The 20883-nt window shown below is 46.5% G+C and overlaps 2 protein-coding genes and 1 long non-coding RNA gene across 3 annotated transcripts in view; 2 read left to right on the plus strand and 1 right to left on the minus strand.

Annotated features, from left to right (window-relative positions):
• The window catches only part of LOC106898147 (poly [ADP-ribose] polymerase 12-like), a 35650-nt gene extending 34863 nt beyond the window's left edge, over positions 1-787 (minus strand). Inside the window, exon 1 of the mRNA XM_014959247.1 lies at positions 753-787. Coding sequence (XP_014814733.1) covers positions 753-787 — 35 coding nt within the window. The remainder of the gene's footprint in view (positions 1-752) is intronic.
• Positions 788-1918: 1131 nt separating this feature from the next.
• Positions 1919-3319, plus strand: LOC106898144. Its single transcript, XR_001413880.1, has 3 exons — positions 1919-2000; positions 2463-2518; positions 2703-3319. It is a non-coding gene; the product is annotated as an uncharacterized LOC106898144 (long non-coding RNA).
• Positions 3320-7848: 4529 nt separating this feature from the next.
• The window catches only part of ETV6 (ets variant 6), a 186363-nt gene continuing 173328 nt past the window's right edge, over positions 7849-20883 (plus strand). The window contains exon 1 of the mRNA XM_014959248.1: positions 7849-8004. Coding sequence (XP_014814734.1) covers positions 7849-8004 — 156 coding nt within the window. The remainder of the gene's footprint in view (positions 8005-20883) is intronic.

Below are 20883 nucleotides of genomic sequence, written 5' to 3' on the forward strand. Positions count from 1 at the left end.
TGATGCTCCTTGTTTGTTGTGTGGGTGTCTATTTTTGTCAGTTAGGTTGACAGTTGGACAAGATGATCTTTAAGGTCCCTTCCAACCTAGAAGATTCTGTGATTCTGTGATCAAGTGGGACCATGGGGCTGGCGCGGCCCAAGCATGTCCCCCCCGTCTGCTGCAGACCTGCAGGGCTGTGATCCCGCAGCCTCCCCAGGCAGCCCCTTCCAGGGCCTGATCGCCCTTGCAGTGAAGAGCTTTTTTCCTGATATCCATCCTAAACCTCCCCTGGTGCAACTTGAGGCTGTTTCCTCTTGTCCCATCGCCTGTTCCTTGGGAGAAGAGACCGACCCCCACCTCTCTACACCCTCCTTTCAGGGAGTTGGAGAGAGCCAGAAGGTCTCCCCTCAGCCTCCTCTTCTCCAGGCTGAACATGTCTCTCAGCTGCTCCTCACAGGACTTGTTCTTGACCTCTCAGCTGCTCTTCACAGGACTTATTCTTGATCTCTCACCAGCTCCGCTGCCATAATGCAAGATGTGGTTGAAAGAGGGGGGAGTTCTTTTTTCTTCTTCTTTTTTTTTTTTTTTCCCCAAATGCCAGGTTCTTTGCTTTTTCTGATGTTCAGATCTGGCCATGAGCTGCTGCCGGGATGAAATTCCATATCTAGTATTGTTACTGGTACCTACATATCAAGTGTGGATCCCTGCTAGTCCCTCCCAGAAGGTGTGTGTAGAGCACAGCACCAGCATCCACTGAAGGAGTTCCTCACCTCCCTGCCAACTTCTGCTCTCTCTCCCCATACATAACGCTAACACAAACATGGTACGGAGCGTTAAGCCTGTTATGTAGGAGGAAAACTGAGCGTACACAAATAATTCCAGTATTTAGGTAGCAATGCTATTACTACTCTTTATTCCCCGTTGGCAGTCAGCTACGGATCAAGTCTGGTTCCATACCCCCTTATGGAACCACAAGCGACCCTGGTTCACTGAATTTCACTGAATTTTTAGAGTTGGAAAGGACCACAGAGATCATCTAGTCCAACTGCCCTGCTGAAGCAGGATTGCCTAGAGCTTGTCAGAGCATGTCACTCAGGACTGTTCCTGTTAACGCTGAAGCAGAGCTTGGGAGGGTCTGTGGGATTGGGGAGAAAGGTGGCAAATACTGAATTGGAAAGGTGGGGAGAGGGCTGAGGACTACATCCATTTGAGATGAGCCCTTCGTACTCAAACTCTTCAGCAATGCAAGCGTGAGAAACAGCAAATACCAACCCCTCCCTCTGGATCAGGAAGTTAACCTCAAAAAAAAAAAGTGAATGCCAGCCTGTGTTGGCTGACGCTAAGGCCTGATTTGAAAGGTATGTGAAACTGCACAGTCGCAGTCACAATCTCTGGTCAGGTCATAGAAAGAGAACCACCATGAAGAATGGGACCAAGGGGATAAAGAGGGGATACAAAACCACACAAAGCCTGTGGTTTTGCTCTTTCTTTGTGGAAGGGAAGGTTATGGAAGGATCTTTTCGTTGGGCGTATTTCCCTCCTGCTATGATACTCGAACAAATGATGTAGCTTCTAAAAAGCAATAGAAAGGAGAGGTAGAAGGAGGAGTTTTCTGCGTCAGTTCTAATTTTAGAAAAGTAAATGGATAGTTCAGGGCTGGTTTATGTTCTAGGTGTGGATACGTCTATTCTCAGGTTGTCATCTGGTTGTTGAGGATGGTAAAACTCGGATCCACACTCGATGTAGTTTCAAGACTGACAGATAAGGTAGAGAATGATCCAAAGTCATTCAGTGAGTCAGCAATATATTGCCAACTCGAAACAGTAAATAATAATGGAGAGTTGGGCAAACCTTTCAGTCATTTGCTTGTATTTATTTGTCTTCTGTTTTTCAGGCATCTCTAGTGAAAACATGCATTTGTGCATTAATCTGCTCAGAAATCTGAACTATGTGGGCAGAGGAGCTGTACTGGATAGCTTGTTGGAACAGTATGGAGCAGGAAAGTAAAGTGAAGCACTGTAAGCACAAAAAAGCTGCAAATACAGTCTTGGCATGCATGTTGTATCCTCAGCATAAGTACGCTTAAGAAGGGGTTTGGATCAGTCCTGACTGAAAGCAAAAGTACGCGTAAGGGGTTTGGATCAGTCCTGACTGAAAGCAAACACAAACACTACTGGATTTGTTCTGTTTGTTGATATAATATTTTGCAAATATGAGTGCCCCAAATACTTGACTTCCTTACCAGCTTCCAACCCAACCCGTTTATGTGAAACAACACAACGTGGTGAGGCAGAAGGGTCACTGGATCAAGGAGTCCCAAATCAGTATTCTTTTCACAGGGCAGGGAGTGATTCCAGCCCTATATATCAAGCCATTTGCTTAAAGTTAGAAACCACTGAAAAAGTGGCTGGGTTGATGTAACCTCTTGCTGCTGCTAAAAAAGTAATCCCTGTACATCTTTCTCTCTTTCTGTTTTCTAGTTCCGCCTGTAATGTCTCCTTGTTTTCCTTGGCCCTGGCATTCACCCAACTCCCTGGTAAGCTGAAGCAACTTTCGAGATCGAAACTGAAATATCGATTGGTACGAGCGAAGTATGAATGGAAATGGCTGTGTGTAAGCACAGCAGAACAAAGGTTAAAAGGATGGCCTGTGTTGGTGAGCAAACACACAGTTTAAGGCAGTAAAATTGTAGTTTTAGTACGTTGTTTCTCTCAAACCAGGAAGACCTGGACTCTGTATCATAGACAACTTGTCTGCGGAAGACCCTACCGTCTGACAGCCTGACATGGCAGGAAGATACAGCACATCACAAATTCCATGTCTTTCCCTGTTAGTCCAACAGGAAGCAGACCACAGCCTCGGACACTCAAAATGAAGAAACAGAGAAAATGGGCAAACTTGTTGCCTGAAGTGTGTGGAGGCAGAAGTAGCCAGACTGTGAAGCACACGGATGCCACCGTAGTAGGTGCTGGATATTTTCATACCCATTTCCATACCCACTAGTGGGCACAAAAGATCCATCCAAGGCAGTTCACCACTGCCAGTGAAGAATAACTCAAGAGAGGCCGTAAGGGTGTGATAGTTGGTGTCCATCTTCCCTGGCGTTGCGCACAAGCACGGGGGCTGGCCAGACCTTTTGGGCACACGCACCTTGGTGCTTGTCAACGTGGGGTTTGACAGTGTGAATGAAGTTGAATAAATCAGATGAAGGTGAACGAAGGCGAGGGAACTGAGTGAGATGCGCACATACTGAAATGCAACTTCTGCAGCTTAACTGGAGGCAGATGGATCTTGATAAAGGATTTTGCCCTGCCTGACGTATCTGCAGTCCGAACGTGCGGTACGTTATTATGCTCAGTCCTGTGGGGCTGTGTGAACCCTGCTTTGCTGTGTGTGAAGAAGAGGCTATTCCTGCTCTACATAGCCTGTGCAGCCTGCTCTGTCTGCATTAGCAGATCTGTCCCTCTGGGGATGGCTAGAGTATGTGGAAGCACCCTGGGAATGATGGTGCCAAACCGTTTCCCCTCTTTTCCAGCATGTGGCTAGTTCAGTTTCTCTCATCTTTGGTGCCATTCTACTTCTTGAGAACCCTCTTTCATGTCTCAGCTTTGGCTCACTCCCATGCAACCAACCATTCTACTGGCTCTGGTTTCCCCAGGCTGTTCCAAACAGCATTTTGCAGAACGTGCTGGGACCTTTCTCATCGCTCCCCCATTTCTTGCACAACCTTCCCCTGGTTCTGTGCTGCCTGCTTAATCAGTTAATGGCTGGGTATACATTTGCCTGAGGATTTGAAAATAATTTTGAGGGTTTTGTTGTGTGGAGACTGTTAGGTTATGTGATAAAAGCTCATCTGGTGGGAGGTGGGAGCTCTCCTCTCACCTGAAAAGCCTGCCCCCCCAGCCACCCAATAACTGAAATCAATTCAGACTGGGTTTGTCCCCAGCATGGGGACTGGGCTGGGGCTGACACTGGTTTCACTGTAAATCGTAACCATGACCCTGCACAGGTCCCTTCCACAGAGTGATTTAGGGGAGTATGTGTGTGATGGTCTCTACTGGAGCAAGGCTGTGCCCTGGGGGCTTGTATGTCCACCAGGGTGCCAGCAACTGGGGAGACTGGAATGCAGGGGTGGCAACTGAGCAGACTGTCTGAACCCCGTTGCTGGGGAGATCCACCTTGTGTATATTTACGTATGTGCAGCAAATTTGCAGATGACACCAAGCTGAGCGGCGCGGTTGACGTGCCTGAGGGATGGGATGCCACCCAGAGGCACCTGGACACACTTGAGAAGTGGGCCCATGTTGACCCTACCTGGAGTAGTGTGTCCAGCTCTGGAGCCCTCAGCACAGGGAAGACATGGACCTGTTGGAGTAGGTATGGAGGAGGGCCATAAAAATGATCAGAGGGAGGGAACACACCCCTATGAGGGCAATCTGAGACAGTTGGAGTTATTCAGCCTTGAGAAGAGAAAGCTCCAGGAAGACCTTAATACAGCCTTTCAGTACTTAAAAGGGGTTTATAAGAATGATGGGGACAAACTTTTTAGCAGGGCCTGTAGCAATAGGACAAGGGGTAATGGTTTTAAATGGTTTTAAACTAAAAGAGGGTAGACCTTACAGATGCAAGGACAAGGGGTAATGGTTTTAAATGGTTTTAAACTAAAAGAGGGTAGACCCTACAGATGCCTACAAGTATCTCAAGGGCGGGCTGAGGGAGGAGGGAGCCAGACTCTTTTCAGTGGTTCCCAGTGAGAGGACAAGGGGCAATGGGCACAAGTTGGAACATAAAGGGTTCCACTTGAATATGAGGAAAAACTTCTTCACAGTGAGGGTGGCAGAGCCCTGGAAGAGGCTGCCCAGGGAGGGTGTGGAGTCCCCTTCTCTGGAGATTTTCAAGACCCGCCTGGATGCTCCTGAGTGATGTGCTCTGACAAGCTCTAGGCAATCCTGCTTCAGCAGGGGAGTTGGACTAGATGATCTCTATGGTCCCTTCCAACTCTAAAAATTCAGTGAAATTCAGTGAAATTCAGACTTTGACTAGATATAAGGGAGAAATTATTTATACTGAGGAAAACTGTGGAAATACGCTGCACACGTTGCCCAGAGAGGTGGAAACATTCGTGGAAAAACACTGGCACACGTTGCCCAGAGAGGTGGAAACATTCAAGGAGAAGTTGGTTGGGGCTCTGAGCAATCTGATCTAGTTGTAGGTGTCCCTGCTTCCTGGAGGGGAGATGGACTAGATCACCTTTAAAAGTCCCTTCCAACCCAAACTATTCGATGTTTCTATTATGTATATATATTGTCCCACTAGTGGACTGTATGAGATAGATATACTCCCGACTGGAGGCCGTTGGTGCTGTCTACCTTCATGTGAGTGCTCCGAGTGTCTGTGATTTGTGTGACTGGCAGCGTACGTACGTCTGTGTGTGGTGTGTGCACATCCCCTGTGTGCATGTGCCTGCTGGGAATACATTTTCAGCCTCGCTGCTAGTTGGACCTGGGGACAGGGAACTGCAGCAGCCTCGCCTTTCTCAGGCTGTTGCCTCTGGCATGAGATGTTTTCCTCTACCAGAAACAATTCCATTGCTTTTAGCTTCCAGAGATAAAGGCTTTTGTTTCTGTGTGTTTTAAATCTGTGCTGGGGAAATGACTTTCCTTAAAACCAGAATGGCACTCTGACGTTTTACCTCGTAACATGAATGTATTCCTAGCAGAACTTTTTATTTTCTGAGAAGTTATTTCTCTACAGAGGAAGAATAAGCTCTGTATGTAAGGCTGGCTGGGACACTATGTTAAAGCTGTACCAGCGTAGGGATTTTAAACAGAAATAGACATATTGATATGAGTGCAGCATGAATGGAACTATGAGTATGTCAAAGCACCAGAAGAAACAGCAGAATGGCCTGTATTGCCAATGAAGACCAGTGTTCCCAGGACACTGCTCCTGTGACAGAGTATCCTGTCCAGTTTAACTCTACAGAATATGAGCTCCTATAGCCATCCTCCACTCTTCATTCTCTTTGTTAGCAAAAGGGTCTTTCCTGAAGCCCAAACCCTCTTTCTCCCTCTGTCCTTTAGTCCCCTAGTTGTCTTCCCTTAACCACAGCAAAAGGAGCAATGGCTACAAAGAAGGACTAGGAAGTCATCTAGGACAGTAGCTGGAGAGAAAATGTAAGGCAGAACCTAATCCTGCTCATCCTGGCTGACATGGAAGCTCTTCCAAATATGCTTAAAGTGGTAAAGGTGGTTGTGACTTTGTAGGCAATTGCTGGTTTTCCCACAGTTACATATCTATAAGGATATCCGTATCTATAAGGATATCTTTAAGGATATCCATAAATAAATATAAGCACTTGATCATAGAATCATAGAATGGTTAGGGTTGGAAGGGACCTCAAAGATCATCGAGTTCCAACCCCCCTGCCCTGGGCAGGGACACCTCCCACCAGAGCAGGTTGCTCCAAGCCCCATCCAGCCTGGCCTTGAACCCCTCCAGGGATGGGGCAGCCACAACTTCCCTGGGCAACCTGTTCCAGTGTCTCACCACCCTCATAGTAAAAAATTTCTTCCTGAGATCTAATCTGAATCTTTTTTCTTCCAATTTAAAACCGTTTTCCCTTGTCCTATCATTATCATTGATAACTCTTTATAAGTAAATGTGTCACTTACGAGCTTCATGCAGTTGCCCGCAGAGGTTTCAGAGAAATGTATTGTCATCCTGCTGCTCAGCTGGCTAAATGTATTCCGTTACGTGGCATTTTCCACCTTCTTGAGAAGCATCAGCATACGGCAGCAACTAGACCTCAAGGTTACCGCGACCTGAAGAGAAGGGAGGGCACAAGGGTCACAGTTGGTGTACTTGGGGAACAGCGTGACAGGGGGGCTGTAGAAGCAGCACAGTTTGGGGCTCAGCTCTAATGCCTGTAGGCAAGTGCAGGCAACATGGGGAACAGGAGGAGTCAGAAGTCCATGCATAGTTGCAGAATTGACTTCATTGGGATTACAGAGACATGGTGGGATGGCTCTCCTGACTGGAGCATTGCAGCCAGTGGATAGAAGCTTTTTGGAAAAGACAGGGTATGAAGGCAAATAGGAGGCTATACCCTTGCTGGACACCAGCACAGAACCGTTTGAAGATGTGAAGGTTGAGAGCAGCCTTTTCTCTACTGTGGAGTTCAAGGTCCTAAGAGAAGTGAGCAATACGAACAGCAGAATTACAACCCTGGACTTTGCAAGAGTAGTTTTTGGCCGTTTCAGGGACCTGCTTGGCAGAATTCCACGTGAAACTGCCCTGGGGGGCAAAGGAGCCCAGGAGAACCAGTTGATCATCAAGGACAACATCCTCGGAGTCCAAGAAGTCCAAGTCCATTACAACATGCAGAAAGTTGAGCAGGCATGGCAGAGGGCCAGCATGGGCGAATATGGAGCTCCAGACTGAGCCAAATCACAAAAGTGAAGCACACAGAAGGTGGAAGCAGGGACAGAGGTTATTTGGGAATAGTACAAGCATTTAGAAATGTGGTGATGAATGCCAAAGCTTAGCTGGGGCTGGAATTGGCAAGGGAGATGAAGGGCAGCAGGAAGGGTTTCTGTAAAGACACTGGTAACAAAAGAAGGCCAAGAAGAGTGTGCACACAGTGATCAATGGGGAAGGAAGTGAAAAGTGGTGTGGAAAAGGCTGTGGTTCGCAATGTCTTTTTTTTGCCTCAGTTTGCTATGGTAGGGTTTGCCCTAAGGTCTCCCAAGTCCAGAAGCCTCTTATCAGAGTCCATGGGCATGAAGCAGTACCCACAGCAGAGGAAGATATAATTAGGGATCACTTAACCCATTTGGACATACAGGACACCATGGACCAGAGTGGATGGGTCCAAGGGTGGTGAAGAAGCAGGCCAAAGTCATTGGGAGGCTGCTCTCTGTCCTCTTCAAAAGGTCACGGCAGTCGGTGGAGATTCCTGATCACTGGAAAAAGGCAAATATCACACCCATCTGCAAGAAGGTGGCAAGGAGGATGGTCCAGGTCTATTGACCTCACCCACAGTCCCTGGGAAGGTTGTGGAGCAAATCCTCACAGAAGTCATTTCCAGGCATGAGAAGGGCAAGAAGGTAACTGGGAACAGTCTGCATGGATTTACCAAGGGCTAAGCATGCTGACCAACCTCATTGCTTTCTCTGACAATGTAACTGTCCCTGTGGACAAGGGGAAGCTAAGGGATGATGTATAGCTTGGCTTTAACAAGACCTTTGACACAGTCTCCCATAGTTTCCATCTAAACAAATATGGGCTGGATAAGGGAATGATAAGATGGGTGGGAACTTGGCTGGCCTACTAATGTCAGAGGTGCAATCAGTGCGAAGTCCAACTGGCTGCCAGCTGGACTGCATGCCCAACTTCGCAGCATCTTTCTGTGTTAGTATTGAAATTTATGCTCCCATATCTATTAAAAACTTCACCAATTGTTCTCGAGGACCAACTGGAATTAATAATATGTATTGGCCATCATCCCTTATCCACTGATAAGCCACTACTTTCCGGACAGGCAGGCCCAATTGCCTTCTGGACATTACTCTTTTTTTTACTTCATGTCCTGCAATTCCTCCCTAGGTGGGAGAAAGGGATTATTCTCCCTTCAAAGAAGTAGAGGTACAGCCCTTGCTTTAACCGTTATCCTGTTTCTGGAGTGCTTCAGTCAGGCTCAAGATAATGCCAGTAGGCTGACCTTGAATCACTGCTCTGGGAATGCCTAGCGCTCATACTTCCCTCCGTTATTTCATTCCTCCCTTCTCAAGACTCTGTTTGCAAGGTTTTTAATTTGTTTCCCCTTGTTTTAATTTCCGTTTCCTGTTTCACGGGTTTTTCTTTGTGATCTCCTCCCCAAGATTTCTGGTTTGTTTTTCAGCTGGTGCGTCATCCCAGCCCATTTCACGGCTGTAGTTAACAATGCCGGGCATTAATTCTGCCCATGTAGGAAGTTGCTTGGGAGCATTATTGCCCTGTTTATTATATTCCGTATCTCTTTTAATCTGTGCAACTAGATGGGGATTAAGAACTGCTGGGGCTCCTCTAATCAACATTGCAGACTCTACAGTAGCAGATAGTGGAGCATTGTGGCGTCCTCGTTCATGCATGGCTTGTGTGCAAGCTGCTTTTGTGATGGCTGTAGATAGTTTGCTCACATATTTCATGGGGATCATGGAGGGTTCACCCCTCCCCATGGTGCCAATTCCACCAGCCCAGTAAGCTCCTCAGCTGGGGATAGAATGGGCTGTATCTGTTGGGTGGAGTCCTAAATTTACAAAAACTTCCAGACCCCGATAGCTATTTACTTCCTCCTCACTCAATATTGTTGCCACCACTTAAACATACTTGCCACAAGTATCCAGTTTCAGTTTCACCTGTCTTTCTGTTTCTCTTGCAAATTTGTCAACTGAAACCTATCCCAGGGGATGGTTGGGGTAATACCTCACAGGTGACCACCCCATGGTCCCACAGCTATTTCTGTTTTAACAATGGGTCTAACCTCAGGAGGATTTGTGGGGAACAAAGGATTGTTGTCTTCTGGCTCGCTGTCATCGGGATCAGTCCAAATGTCTCCATCCCAGTCTTCAGGGTATACTATTACTTTCCTGATCTGTACAATGTCTGGGGAACCTGTGTAAGTATCATTTCGACCTCTTCTCCCAAATTTTGTCTTTTTCCCCTTTTGTTCCTGTAATTGTTTTTGCAGTTGTTCAAGACAGCAGTAACTCAGTTGCCTTCCTACTCTCTATTTCCTTCTCTAGGTCCTGCGCCTTCCTATTTCTGTTCTCCCTATCTTGGTATGCAGCTTCTAAGCAGGTACCTAGCATCTTGCAGATAACTCCTTTCTCTTTTCCATCCCTTGTGTAGTGCCTAATTATTTTTAAGTGCTCTTCAACGACTTTCCAATTGTGGCAATTGTCATGAACCCATTTATCTGAGAGTCTGGGACTCAGATTCACTTCATGCGTCTGCCTTTGTCTATTTATTGATATAAAACAGCAATTTAACAAACTTTCATAGTAAATATGTCAGTGTCTTAACAAGATTCGATGGCAAGGTACACTTGGCTCTTGACTGCACAGAGGACAGGGTTAGGCAGAACTGTCAAGGAGACCCTCCCATTGAGTTGAGGTTGAGAAAGGAGCTCCTTCCTAAAAAGGAGCAGAAAGGACTTGCTAGAAAGGCCTCCTCTCCTTTTCAGAGAGGAGTCTAACTGCAGCTGGATCCAGTCCTAGTCCCAGACTTGGTCAATGGTTCATGTCTAAAGGATTATATATGCACAATCAATCCTCTATGTCAGTTAACTAAGATTTCAAAGTTTAGCATGCTATAAACCACTTACTGAGGACCTGTTGCAGCAAGGAATCTCTTAACCTCAAGGAGTAACCTTGAGCGATGTCCCTACTCAAGGGGAGATCCTGACATGCAGCCCACTGCCATTGTCAGTTAACTAAGATTTCAAAGTTTAGCATGCTATAAACCACTTACTGAGGACCTGTTGCAGCAAGGAATCTCTTAACCTCAAGGAGTAACCTTGAGCGATGTCCCTACTCAAGGGGAGATCCTGACATGCAGCCCACTGCCATGCAGGAGAGCTCAATGGGCTCTGGGGCTGTTCACTGTTTATGGGGTTAAGATGATTGACTTATAGTCATATTTGCACATTGACCACAGTACCAGTATTGTGGTGAGGTGGGCACATTACTTAAGGTAGCCCCTGGCTATCAAGTTGTTATCTGTCTCCCTGAAACCAGGGAGCTGGTTTGAGCCCTGGATGCTACCATCGCGTCTAGATGCACCCATTATGACCACCATGGGTGGTTATCGCTTGGAGATAAAGGTCAGGTTGGGACCCATGGGCGAGCATACAATCATAACTTGCAGAATAAAATAATGAGACATAACCTTAATGCATTTTCTGGTCCTCATGAAAGCTTTCATGAAAAACCAAACCTTTAGCAGATTTTCTAAGCACTCTGTCAGACTTGGCAAAGGTAAGAAATAGGATGTATGTTGGAGCTTTCTCCTAAGGAAAGGAGATTCTCTCTTTAAGCATGTGCATTTGTAAACAAAATCCAGCACCTAGTTCCTTCACAGTGGACTTGTAAATCTTTTTATGTGGGAATACAGTGACATAGGAGCATTGCACTTCAGTTACTCTATCACTAGAGGCATGGTGTTGTCAAAGACCAAGCCTTTAGATATAGTGGAAAACGCACCCTATTGTGCTATCGCTTTTGAAGAAAACTCGATATTAAAAAAGATGGTTTAACATCCAGAACCTATTGTGCAAACTCTGCAAGGTTGGCTGCTCTTATTGCTCCATTAGCAGGGGCTGTACACCTTTATTAAAGGCTATTTATGAACACATAACAAGGTATGTGAACTTTTTCCGGGTTTTATGAAGGTGGCCCGTCCACCTACCAAGTCAATCCAGTGAGCGTCATGATTATTGTAATCATCACGAGATCCCAGTCCATTTTTTATTGCATACTACTTACAATCTACAATTCTACATACTACTGTGAGAAATGGGCTGAGTTTTGCTTCAGCTAATTGATATATTTTTGTTAGTATGTCTGTATTGAGGAGGCCCGGTGATGGTGGAGCCTCACCCATTGTACGAACTAAACCTTAGAAGCGCCCTGGGGCTGTCCAGGGGTCCTGGTCTACGGAAAGTCATCTAGGTGAAGAGAGCCAGGCTGATGGCAGACTGATAAGTGGACAAAGGACTGTGAAGACTGACTAAAGACCGGCAGCAAACTGATAAAGCAGACAAAGGCCACCTGGAGTTTTGTAGAACAGATATAGGTGCTTAGTAAGCGGTCGGGAAGAATGTGAGCTCCAACTTCTCAGCCAATGAGAAGGGAGACAGTGGCTTAGGGGGCCGGGATAAGAAGTATAAAGATACCTAAGAAACCAAAAGGGTGTGTGCCTCTGCTTTGAGATGCACCCGATTCAGCGCTGTTTCGTATAATAAATTTCTATACCTTTGCTTTGGCGACTTTGTCCTCTTTAAATTCTAGGTGTGAGCCGATGTTTCTCACACTACAATTCTATAGATCTACTTATTACATCTAAACTCTACAACTCTACATAAATTGAAATAAATTTATCTTACCTCCGTTCTCGCTTTACTCGCAAACATGTGAACAATGTCCACTGAGCTGAATAAAGCATAATTTGACAATCGTCTGGCGACCTTTTCCTGTCGCGAGCTGGAGAGACCCCATTCCTTTAAAATTTTATAATTATTTGAGTACCATTTACCACGAGATCCCAAAGGAAAACCTGTAAAATTTATAACAGAAGTATTTGTCAGGTCCTGAATTTGATTTACTAAATGAGCATTAAACCTTTCTTACCTATATGCCTACTTTGCTCTCAGTTCAGCATCCAACTGCACAACTTAACAACGGCAACTTGTCAGCTGTTGACCCCTGCAGATCTCTCAGTTCAACCTCTCTCAGACAAAACTGGTTTATGTTAGTAAGTGGTATAAGCAAGAGTATCTTAATGCGTTCCCTAGATGAGGTGATCTAACCATGCCCTCTGTTACACAGTCCTCTTCCTGCAGCCGTGACCAGCATTCACTCCCCACCCTGTGCCTGATAAGAAGCTCCCTGGCCTTGAACGGAGCTCTCTGAGACAAAGCTGGCTGCTGTTTCTGTGGGGGCTGCCCTTATTTTGCTTGGGAACTGTGTTTAAAGCAAGCGTCTCATCCCTCACCCCCACCTCCCCATGCTGGGCCTGGGCCTGGGCCTGGCCACTGGCAAGTGGTGTGCAGTGGTGGCTACTGGTGTGGCTACGGCTTCTCTCACTCTCCAGCTGCTGTCCGGGTTGGGATCAGGGCTGGAGACAGCAGCCAAGGTCAGACACAGCTCAGGGCAAGTGATGGGGCAGGTTCGAGGTCAAGCCAGGAAGCAGAGCTTCTGGGTGTGGGTCAGGGCCAAACCGGTGAAGGTCTGAGACCAAGCATAGCTGTAGCTTCTGCCCAGCTGCAGTGTAATGCAGGCAGGGGCCAGCGGTAAAGCCTCAGCTTAAAATCAGTTCCCAAGGGACAGGAGGGACAGGCCCTCACTTCCAGCTTTCTTCACAACAGCTCTGGTCAATGAAGGACCTGGTCTTGGACTCAGCCAGCTCAACTGTTTCCTGTGACCAACTAAATGCCAAGAAGTGGGATGACATCAGGATGCTGTGGCTAGTAACTCTGTCCATAGCAGTTCTGTGCCATTGCCATGAGGGGGTTGCTTGTGTTCTTCCTTACTTGGAGGAGAAGGAAAATTCTGAACAATAAGGCAAAGTGGTGGTGCCCCTCTATTCAGGTATGTTCATATGGCGTGGCCTCATGCTCGCCCATGTCATGAGAATGTTACTGCCACGCGTTTCTTACTACAAAGCTACTTTCACTCCTTTGGCATTGCTCATGGCTTATGTTTGCCTGGAGGTCTTGCTTAACATTGCCTGGATTTTCTTGAATAGCTTTCCAGAAAGCCCAGATCCACCTTCTTTCTCTAGTCAGTGACGCAACCAGGCTTCCAGCCTGAAATCATAGAATCATAGAATCATAGAATCATAGAATGGTTTGGGTTGGAAGGGACCTCAAAGATCATCCAGTTCCAACCCCCTGCCCTGGGCAGGGACACCTCCCACCAGACCAGGTTGCTCCAAGCCCCATCCAGCCTGGCCTTGAACCCCTCCAGGGATGGGGCAGCCACAACTTCCCTGGGCAACCTGTTCCAGTGTCTCACCATCCTCATAGTAAAAAATTTCTTTCTGAGATCTAATCTGAATCTTTTTTCTTCCAATTTAAAACCGTTTCCCCTTGTCCAACCGTCCCCCTTCTTGCCTGTGTTGTAGTGTGGTGGTTTGTGGGAGCAAGAACAGGACATGTCTGGCTGGTGCTGATGCCTCAGAACAGCACAGTGGGGTGGTATTTTTAGTCACTGCAGCTTTTACGGGTTGGTCCTGAGAGTCAGCAGTGAAAATAAACCACAGCGTTAGGACTGGTGGATCACCATTGAGACATTCAGAGAGATTATTCCACTGTGAAGACCAAACTTATCCTGCTGACGGCTCCCAGGCTGGATTTGGTCCAGGGATACTTCTGACAAATGGACTCCCTTTTCTTCTTGAAAAAGCTTGCTACTCCCTCTCTGCCATGCTTTGGGACATCTCTGTGCCTGTCAGTGCTCCTGTGCTAGAGCTAGGAGCCATTGTGTCTACCATGGCACCCCAGCAAGGAAAAAGTGAAGTTGTAATGCATGCAAAATGAAGTCCCAATGAAAAATCCATCAAAAGAGACAAATTTAACCGTATGGCCCCAAAGTACGTTTGCTGTGGCAGACATACCTGATTTTTGTTTTTCAGTATTTTCTTTTAATAGAAAAGAGGACTTCTTTTCAGCCGTCTCAACTTTCCGCAGAAATAAGCATACTGTCATGCAAATCGTGCACTTTATGAAAAGGTTAGCTGAGTCAGAAACCACCAAAACCAATTTTGACAGAGTCTTCAGCCACCCCCCTGGTTCTACTAGGAGGAAGACCCAGATTAGAAGCTTTTTCTGCAGGCCAGCCAAGTCTGGCACTCAATCACTCCAGCCTTTCCCTAGAGGGTGGGGGATTACCCTTACCTGGAGTTAGTTAGAAAATCTTATCCCTTTGCCATAGGGACCATTCCTACAACCTCTGCAGAATCTGGAGTCACTGTAGCTAAAACTGCTTTGTCAGCAAAGACCTGTGCAAATTTAAGCCTGTGATTCATGGGGGAGTCTGTTGGGAAACCTCTGGCTTGCATTGGAACTATTTCCAGTCACTGGTTTTGTTGACTTCATGGTGGAAGAGAATTTTAATAGCTGTCTTTTCATTCATCTGTTCAGTTCTCTCTGGCCTAGCAGTTCTCTACAAGTTTTCCTAGTTGAGAAAGTTATTTTTTTCTGTTTATTGCCATTTAGAAAATCTGAATTCCTTTGCAATCTCTAATGAGGAAAACTTCTTTTTTCTCTATTGCTGCTCACTATGGGGAATACTTGTATTGGAGAAGCTTTTCTGGAGTAACTCATGTTGTCCAGAGAATATATTAATTATGCAGGCAACAGACTTTCTACAGCTTCAGCTGATGTTCTGCCCATGGGTTTGACAGGGCATGACAGACAACACCACAGATTATAAACATGAATCCTTTTCTTCTTGTCAGCTGTGTGCTATTCCAGTCTTTGCTACAGGTGAGCCAGTTACGGGCAGAGATATCAACCATTAATATGTCAAACAAGCAGACATTTAAGGAGATATTCACACCATCTTAGTTAAAGCATCTTTCTTAGGAGCTGGACACTCAGGGGACCACACAGGGAGCCTGGGAGAGCTGGCTGAAGCACCCTGTTTTGTGTGGTCAGGCAGATAAAAGCTGGTGATGTGAAGACAGAATCATTTCCTTGGCTTTCTCCCTAGACACTTTGAAGCTCAGAGGGTAGACAACAGCGTAGAATCGATCCACGCGTATCGAGGGGAGCACTCTTGGACCCCAGGGGTGAGGTACTGTATGTACCTTACCAGCTTGCACATCATGTTCCCCAGCATCCACCTGCCCCAGGTAAACTGGAGCAGCACGAAGGGCACGCTTGTGACACTGATGAGAAGGTCTGCACAAGCCATGGAGACAACAAAATAGGTGGTTGTAGATTGTGTCCCCTTGCTCCTGTGGATCACTAAGCAGACAAGGGAGTTTCCAAAGATGGAAACCAGCCACAGCACTCCCAAGACCATGCTGAAATGAGCTGTTCCTCAGCTCAAATGAAGTTCCTCATCTCTGTTTCACCATATTTGGTTTTTAGTGTTACTATTTTGGGGTTTTCACTTTCCTCTTTCAGCCAAAGATAGAGACGTAGAGGTCCAGCAGCATTGCAATCACCACATTTACTGAACGCATAGTAACATTCATGGCCTGACCTCTTGGTCCCTGCTTGGGCTGCCTTCCAGCACAGAAGGCAGAGATCACTGTTAGAAGGTCGATGTAGTTGATGTAGTGCTGGGAGGTATGGTTTAGTGATGATGCTCCTTGTTTGTTGTGTGGGTGTCTATTTTTTGTCAGTTAGGTTGACGGTTGGACAAGATGATCTTTAAGGTCCCTTCCAACCTAGAAGATTCTGTGATTCTGTGATTCTGTAATTGAACTAATCCTTACTGTGAGGGTTGTCTCAGAGAAGAAGTGCTCTTAATAATTTAAATAAAAATCAGGATGAAAGCATTACTGTTTTCAAGAAATTCTAGTTGCACGAGTGTTACACAGACGTATGCAAAACCCTCTCACGGGACAAGCAAACCCTCCATCCTTCTGGAAGTAAGGGTGCCCCTATTTGCACTTATGTTTCTCCAGCTTTATGGGTACCTGTGCTGCTCTCTAACATCTCCTGGTCCACAGGTGGGTGAGAAAGCACCCCATGGGCTCACATACATGGCCCTGGGTGCGGGTCCTTCCTGGTTGCACCATGTGGTGACTCTGCTAGTGGGGTGCAGGTTCCCCATGGGGGAGCTGCTCCGTCTGGCCGAAGCAGGAGTCGGGATGCCGGCAGGGAGACTTCTGGCAGTGCCAGACTTCCAGATTTTGGCTCCTGCTGTTTTCAGTCCAAGGTCTCTCCCCTGCTGTCACAAATTTCTTCTTTTCATACTGCTGCTTTATTTCAAAGACATCCTTGAAGTTCCCCAGTTACTCTTTGATCTGGGTGATGATCACATTCCCCTTTAACATAACCAGTTTTGGGCACCTACCTTCCAGATAATTTTTATATTTACACTCCCCGTGTGCACTCATATTTTTGTTCTAACAGGTGAGTTTCTTCAGGTCGTTTGCCAAGGCTGGGCCATGAGCACCCCAAAATCGGTCTTGCTGTCATAGTTACAACTGCAAATCCTCCAGGTAAGCTTATGTCAGCCAAAGAAGACTTTGAGCCAGTTAAACCAAAAAGCAATTTTTCCAATACAAATTATGTTCTCATGGTTGGTGGTAGTTGGAAAAGAGGGGGAAAATTTTCAGCTCTGGATTGCATTTTTCTCAACCTTTCTGAGGAAAGAGGCACTAGGGAAAACTTCACAGTGCAAACCTTTAAATGAAGCAATGTTGAAATACCTTGCATGTGAACATAACTTCACTTCAAGCTGCTGTGTCCTAGAAGGTTATGGAACAAACCCTCCTGGAAATTCGTTTAATATCATGTTTAACATCTTATCAAATAATGAGTGCACCTTTATCAAGCTGGGAGGAGCAGTTGCTATCAAGCAATTGCTATGCTGAGAAGTAGGTTTGCTACTCAGAGGACTCTTGACAGGATGGAGAAATGGGCTGACAGGAACCTCATGAAGTTCAACAAGAGCAAACACAGAGTCCTGCCACCAGGAAGGGAGTAACCCCATGCAACCATACAGGTTGAGACCCTGAGGCAAAGAAGCCGCAAACATAGAGTCCTGCCACCAGGAAGGGAGTAACCCCATGCAACCATACAGGTTGAGACCCTGAGGCAAAGAAGCCCATCAGCATCCTGGGCTGTGTTAGTAGGAGCATAGCCAGCAGGCCCAAGGAAGTGATCCTTCCCCTCTGCTTGGCACGCGTGAGGCCGTGTTTGGCGTTCTGTTTGGCATTTTGGGCTCCCCAGTACAAGAAGGGTAATGACATACTGGCACAAGAGTAATGGGAGACCACCATGCTGGTTGAGGCTCTAGCATATGACATGTGAAGAAAGGCTGAAAGTGGACTTGGACTGTTGAGCCTGGAGCAGAGAAGGCAAAGGAGAGACCTTATTGTGTACTCTCCTATGAAAAACGTGGAGGGAGATGTTTACACAGAAGAAGGATTCAGACTCTCAAGATGCACAGGAAAGGGACAAGAGTCAACAAACATGAACAAGAGATATTCCAATTAGATATGAGGAAAAATCTTTTCCCAGTGAGAGTGGTCAAACACTGGGACAGGTGCCTGGAGAGGCTGTTGGATCTCCATCCTTGGAGTGATTCAAGGTTTGACTAAGCAAGGCCCGGAGCAAAATCTATATAATCTTGAAGATGGCTCTGCTGTGAACAGGAGGCTGGATGAGCAGACCTCCAGAGATCCCCTTCAATCTGAATTATTCTGTGATTCCAGGAGGGGAGGAGAAGTGATAATAGCTCCCACCCCCTCTAAGATTTCAGCTTGAAACCCCAGATAGCCTACTAACAACTGTTAGCTGCAGTCATGCAAGAAGTAGAGAGCAGGGCAGTGTGGAAAGGATGTGTGGTTCTCATCAGCCTCAGCTGGTCAAGCACATTGTGCGTTCTGTTACGGGAGGCTAATCCTTCTAGCACTGCCTGTTGTCCTGTCCAACACACCTGACCCCTGCTGTACTGCACTGCCACAGGCCTCCACGTAGCTTTCTGTGACCTGCCTTGCAGGTATACCCCATAATGCAGAATACCCCATTTTTTAGGGTTCCAGGTTCTATTGCTTTCTTGAAAGTGTCCTTTTTTCAAGGCCAGCTGACCTTGTGTCCTATGTGCTCTTCTACCTATCTATCTATCTATCTACCTACCTACCTTTGAACTTCTGAAGGACAAACAGACAGTCCTTTGTATCTCAGTATTCACATTAGCCAGGTCCCTTTTGTCTGCATCATCCAAGAGTACAATTTCCTCCAAGTGCTCCAGTTCTGCACAGGCCAAAACTTTCCAGCCATCAGCTAAAGGTGCTTGTTACAGTGGCCAGCGTGCTCTGCTACAGCCTTTTTATCCCAGTTGCTCGTTAGCTCTATTAGTAGTCTTTACAAACATTACCTAATATTTCGCAGTTGTTAGCATAAGCCTGAATTCACAGGAGTTAACAGGACGCTGAAGGCCCCGTGGTGAGTCCCTGGAGCTCCTCAGTCTCTCCTCAGTAATCCCCCTTGCTGTCAGACAGCGGGAGGTTGAAAATCTGCAGGAGTTGCTTGCAGCTCTTTGGGCTCCATGAAAGATTGCTGTGTTTCAGAGTCCACGGAGTAAGCGATAGCAGAGGAAAATTATAAGAATTTAAAGAGAAGGAAAAATTAAGCTAATGAAAACGAAGCTAAGATCCAACGCAAACCAAATGTTTAGGTTGTTTAAAAAAAAAAAAAAATCCACAAAATTTCTGGTCATAAAGGATGTAAACAGAATGAAAAAAAAAAATCCCATCAGTAATAACAGGGCGATTTGCAGGCTGGATTGTTCCCGGCTTAATATCAGACCCATCAGATCTCATGCTGTCACAGAATCACAGAATCATCTAGGCTGGAAGAGCCCCTCGGGATCATTAAGTCCAACCATCTACCCTACTCTAAAGTTCTCCCCTACACCATATCCCCCAACACCACATCTAAATGGTTCTTAAACACAGCCAGGGATGGTGCCTCAACCCCCTCCCTGGGCAGCCTGTTCCAATGCCCGACCACTCTCTCTGTGAAGAATTGTTTCCTAATATCCAGTCTAACCCTTCCCGGGCACAACTTGAACCCATTACCCCTTGTCCTATCATCTGTAACTTGGGAGAAGAGACCGACCCCCTCCTCTCTACACCCTCCTTTCAGGGAGTTGGAGAGAGCGAGAAGGTCTCCCCTCAGCCTCCTCTTCTCCAGACTGAACCCCCCCAGCTCCCTCAGCCTCTCCTCATAAGATTTACTCTCCAGACCCCTCACCAGCTTCGTTGCCCTTCCCTGGACCCACTCCAGCACCTCAATGTCTTTCTTGTGGTAGGGGGCCCAAAACTGGACACAGTACTCGAGGTGAGGCCTCACCAGTGCCAAGTTCAGGAATTTTTCACTTAGGTCTTCCTAATCTCTCTTTCCAGCTGCAGAACCAGCATCTTGCACAGCTGTGCTACCAGGATGGAGCTTTTCTCCTTGCTGGATGCCCCTCGTCCCATGAGCAGGGACAAAGCTAAAGCAATGGCTGGGAGGCAGAACCCTGTGGGTGTCCATGACTCAGGAGGCCAAGGGGTCAAAGACTGGTCAGAAATTAAGTTAGGGACCAAATATGTGGTGATGACATAGTAAAAATTGTCACAGCTACCCATCTGCTCCTGGGTGAGAGGCAGGGGACGAAAGCAGCCCATTTGGGACACAGCTGCTGGTGAGTTTGTATCCACTAGATGGAACCCAAACACTTTGCATTAATTTCTTTGTCAACCATAGGGAGTCAATCCTGATTTTAGGCGAGGTTGTGGTTCTGGTAGCAGCGTGTCAAAACTCTGCTCAGTAGCATAAGGCTGTTATGGGAACACAGTGTGTGCTCCCAAAATACGGGTAATCCATTTACTCCGGTAAGCAAGGACATTGAATATTTTATGTCCAAAACGTGGAAGTGTTATTGGTTCCTACTGCACGGCACCAAAACCCCTGATGATTTGATGAAGGGTTGCTGGGGTACCTCCTCCATTAGATAAACCACCAGCAAGTGATTTTGGGTAAGTCATTTAACCGGGCTGCGGCTTGGTTCCCCCCTTGCTGAAGCGAGTTTTGAAACTATCTGCATTGAAGCTGAGTGATCAGTAAGTTATTCTTGAAATTATTTCCTGCTCTTAGGTGGGGTACATCGTGCCAATGCCCAGTGGCAGACAAGAATGGGGTGATGGAGAAACTGCTGCTCTGCCACAAATCCCAAACTCTGCTGTCCTCCAGGTTTCTGGGCAGAGGAAGAGGAGACTCCAGACTTACTTTCTGACAAAGCAAACAAAGGAGACTTACGACTAATTTCTGAAAAGCTGATAATGTTTAATTATTATTAAAGAATAACCAGTATAACAAAGCCTAGAGGCCCCAGGCGAGATCAGGTCTCTGTTGTACTGTGTCTTGTACAAACAGAGAATAAGAGGAATTCCTTTCCTTAAGCAGGTTACAGT

The sequence above is a fragment of the Calidris pugnax genome, unplaced genomic scaffold, assembly GCF_001431845.1.
Source record: "Calidris pugnax isolate Ruff unplaced genomic scaffold, ASM143184v1 scaffold298, whole genome shotgun sequence".
Lineage (NCBI taxonomy): Eukaryota > Metazoa > Chordata > Aves > Charadriiformes > Scolopacidae > Calidris > Calidris pugnax.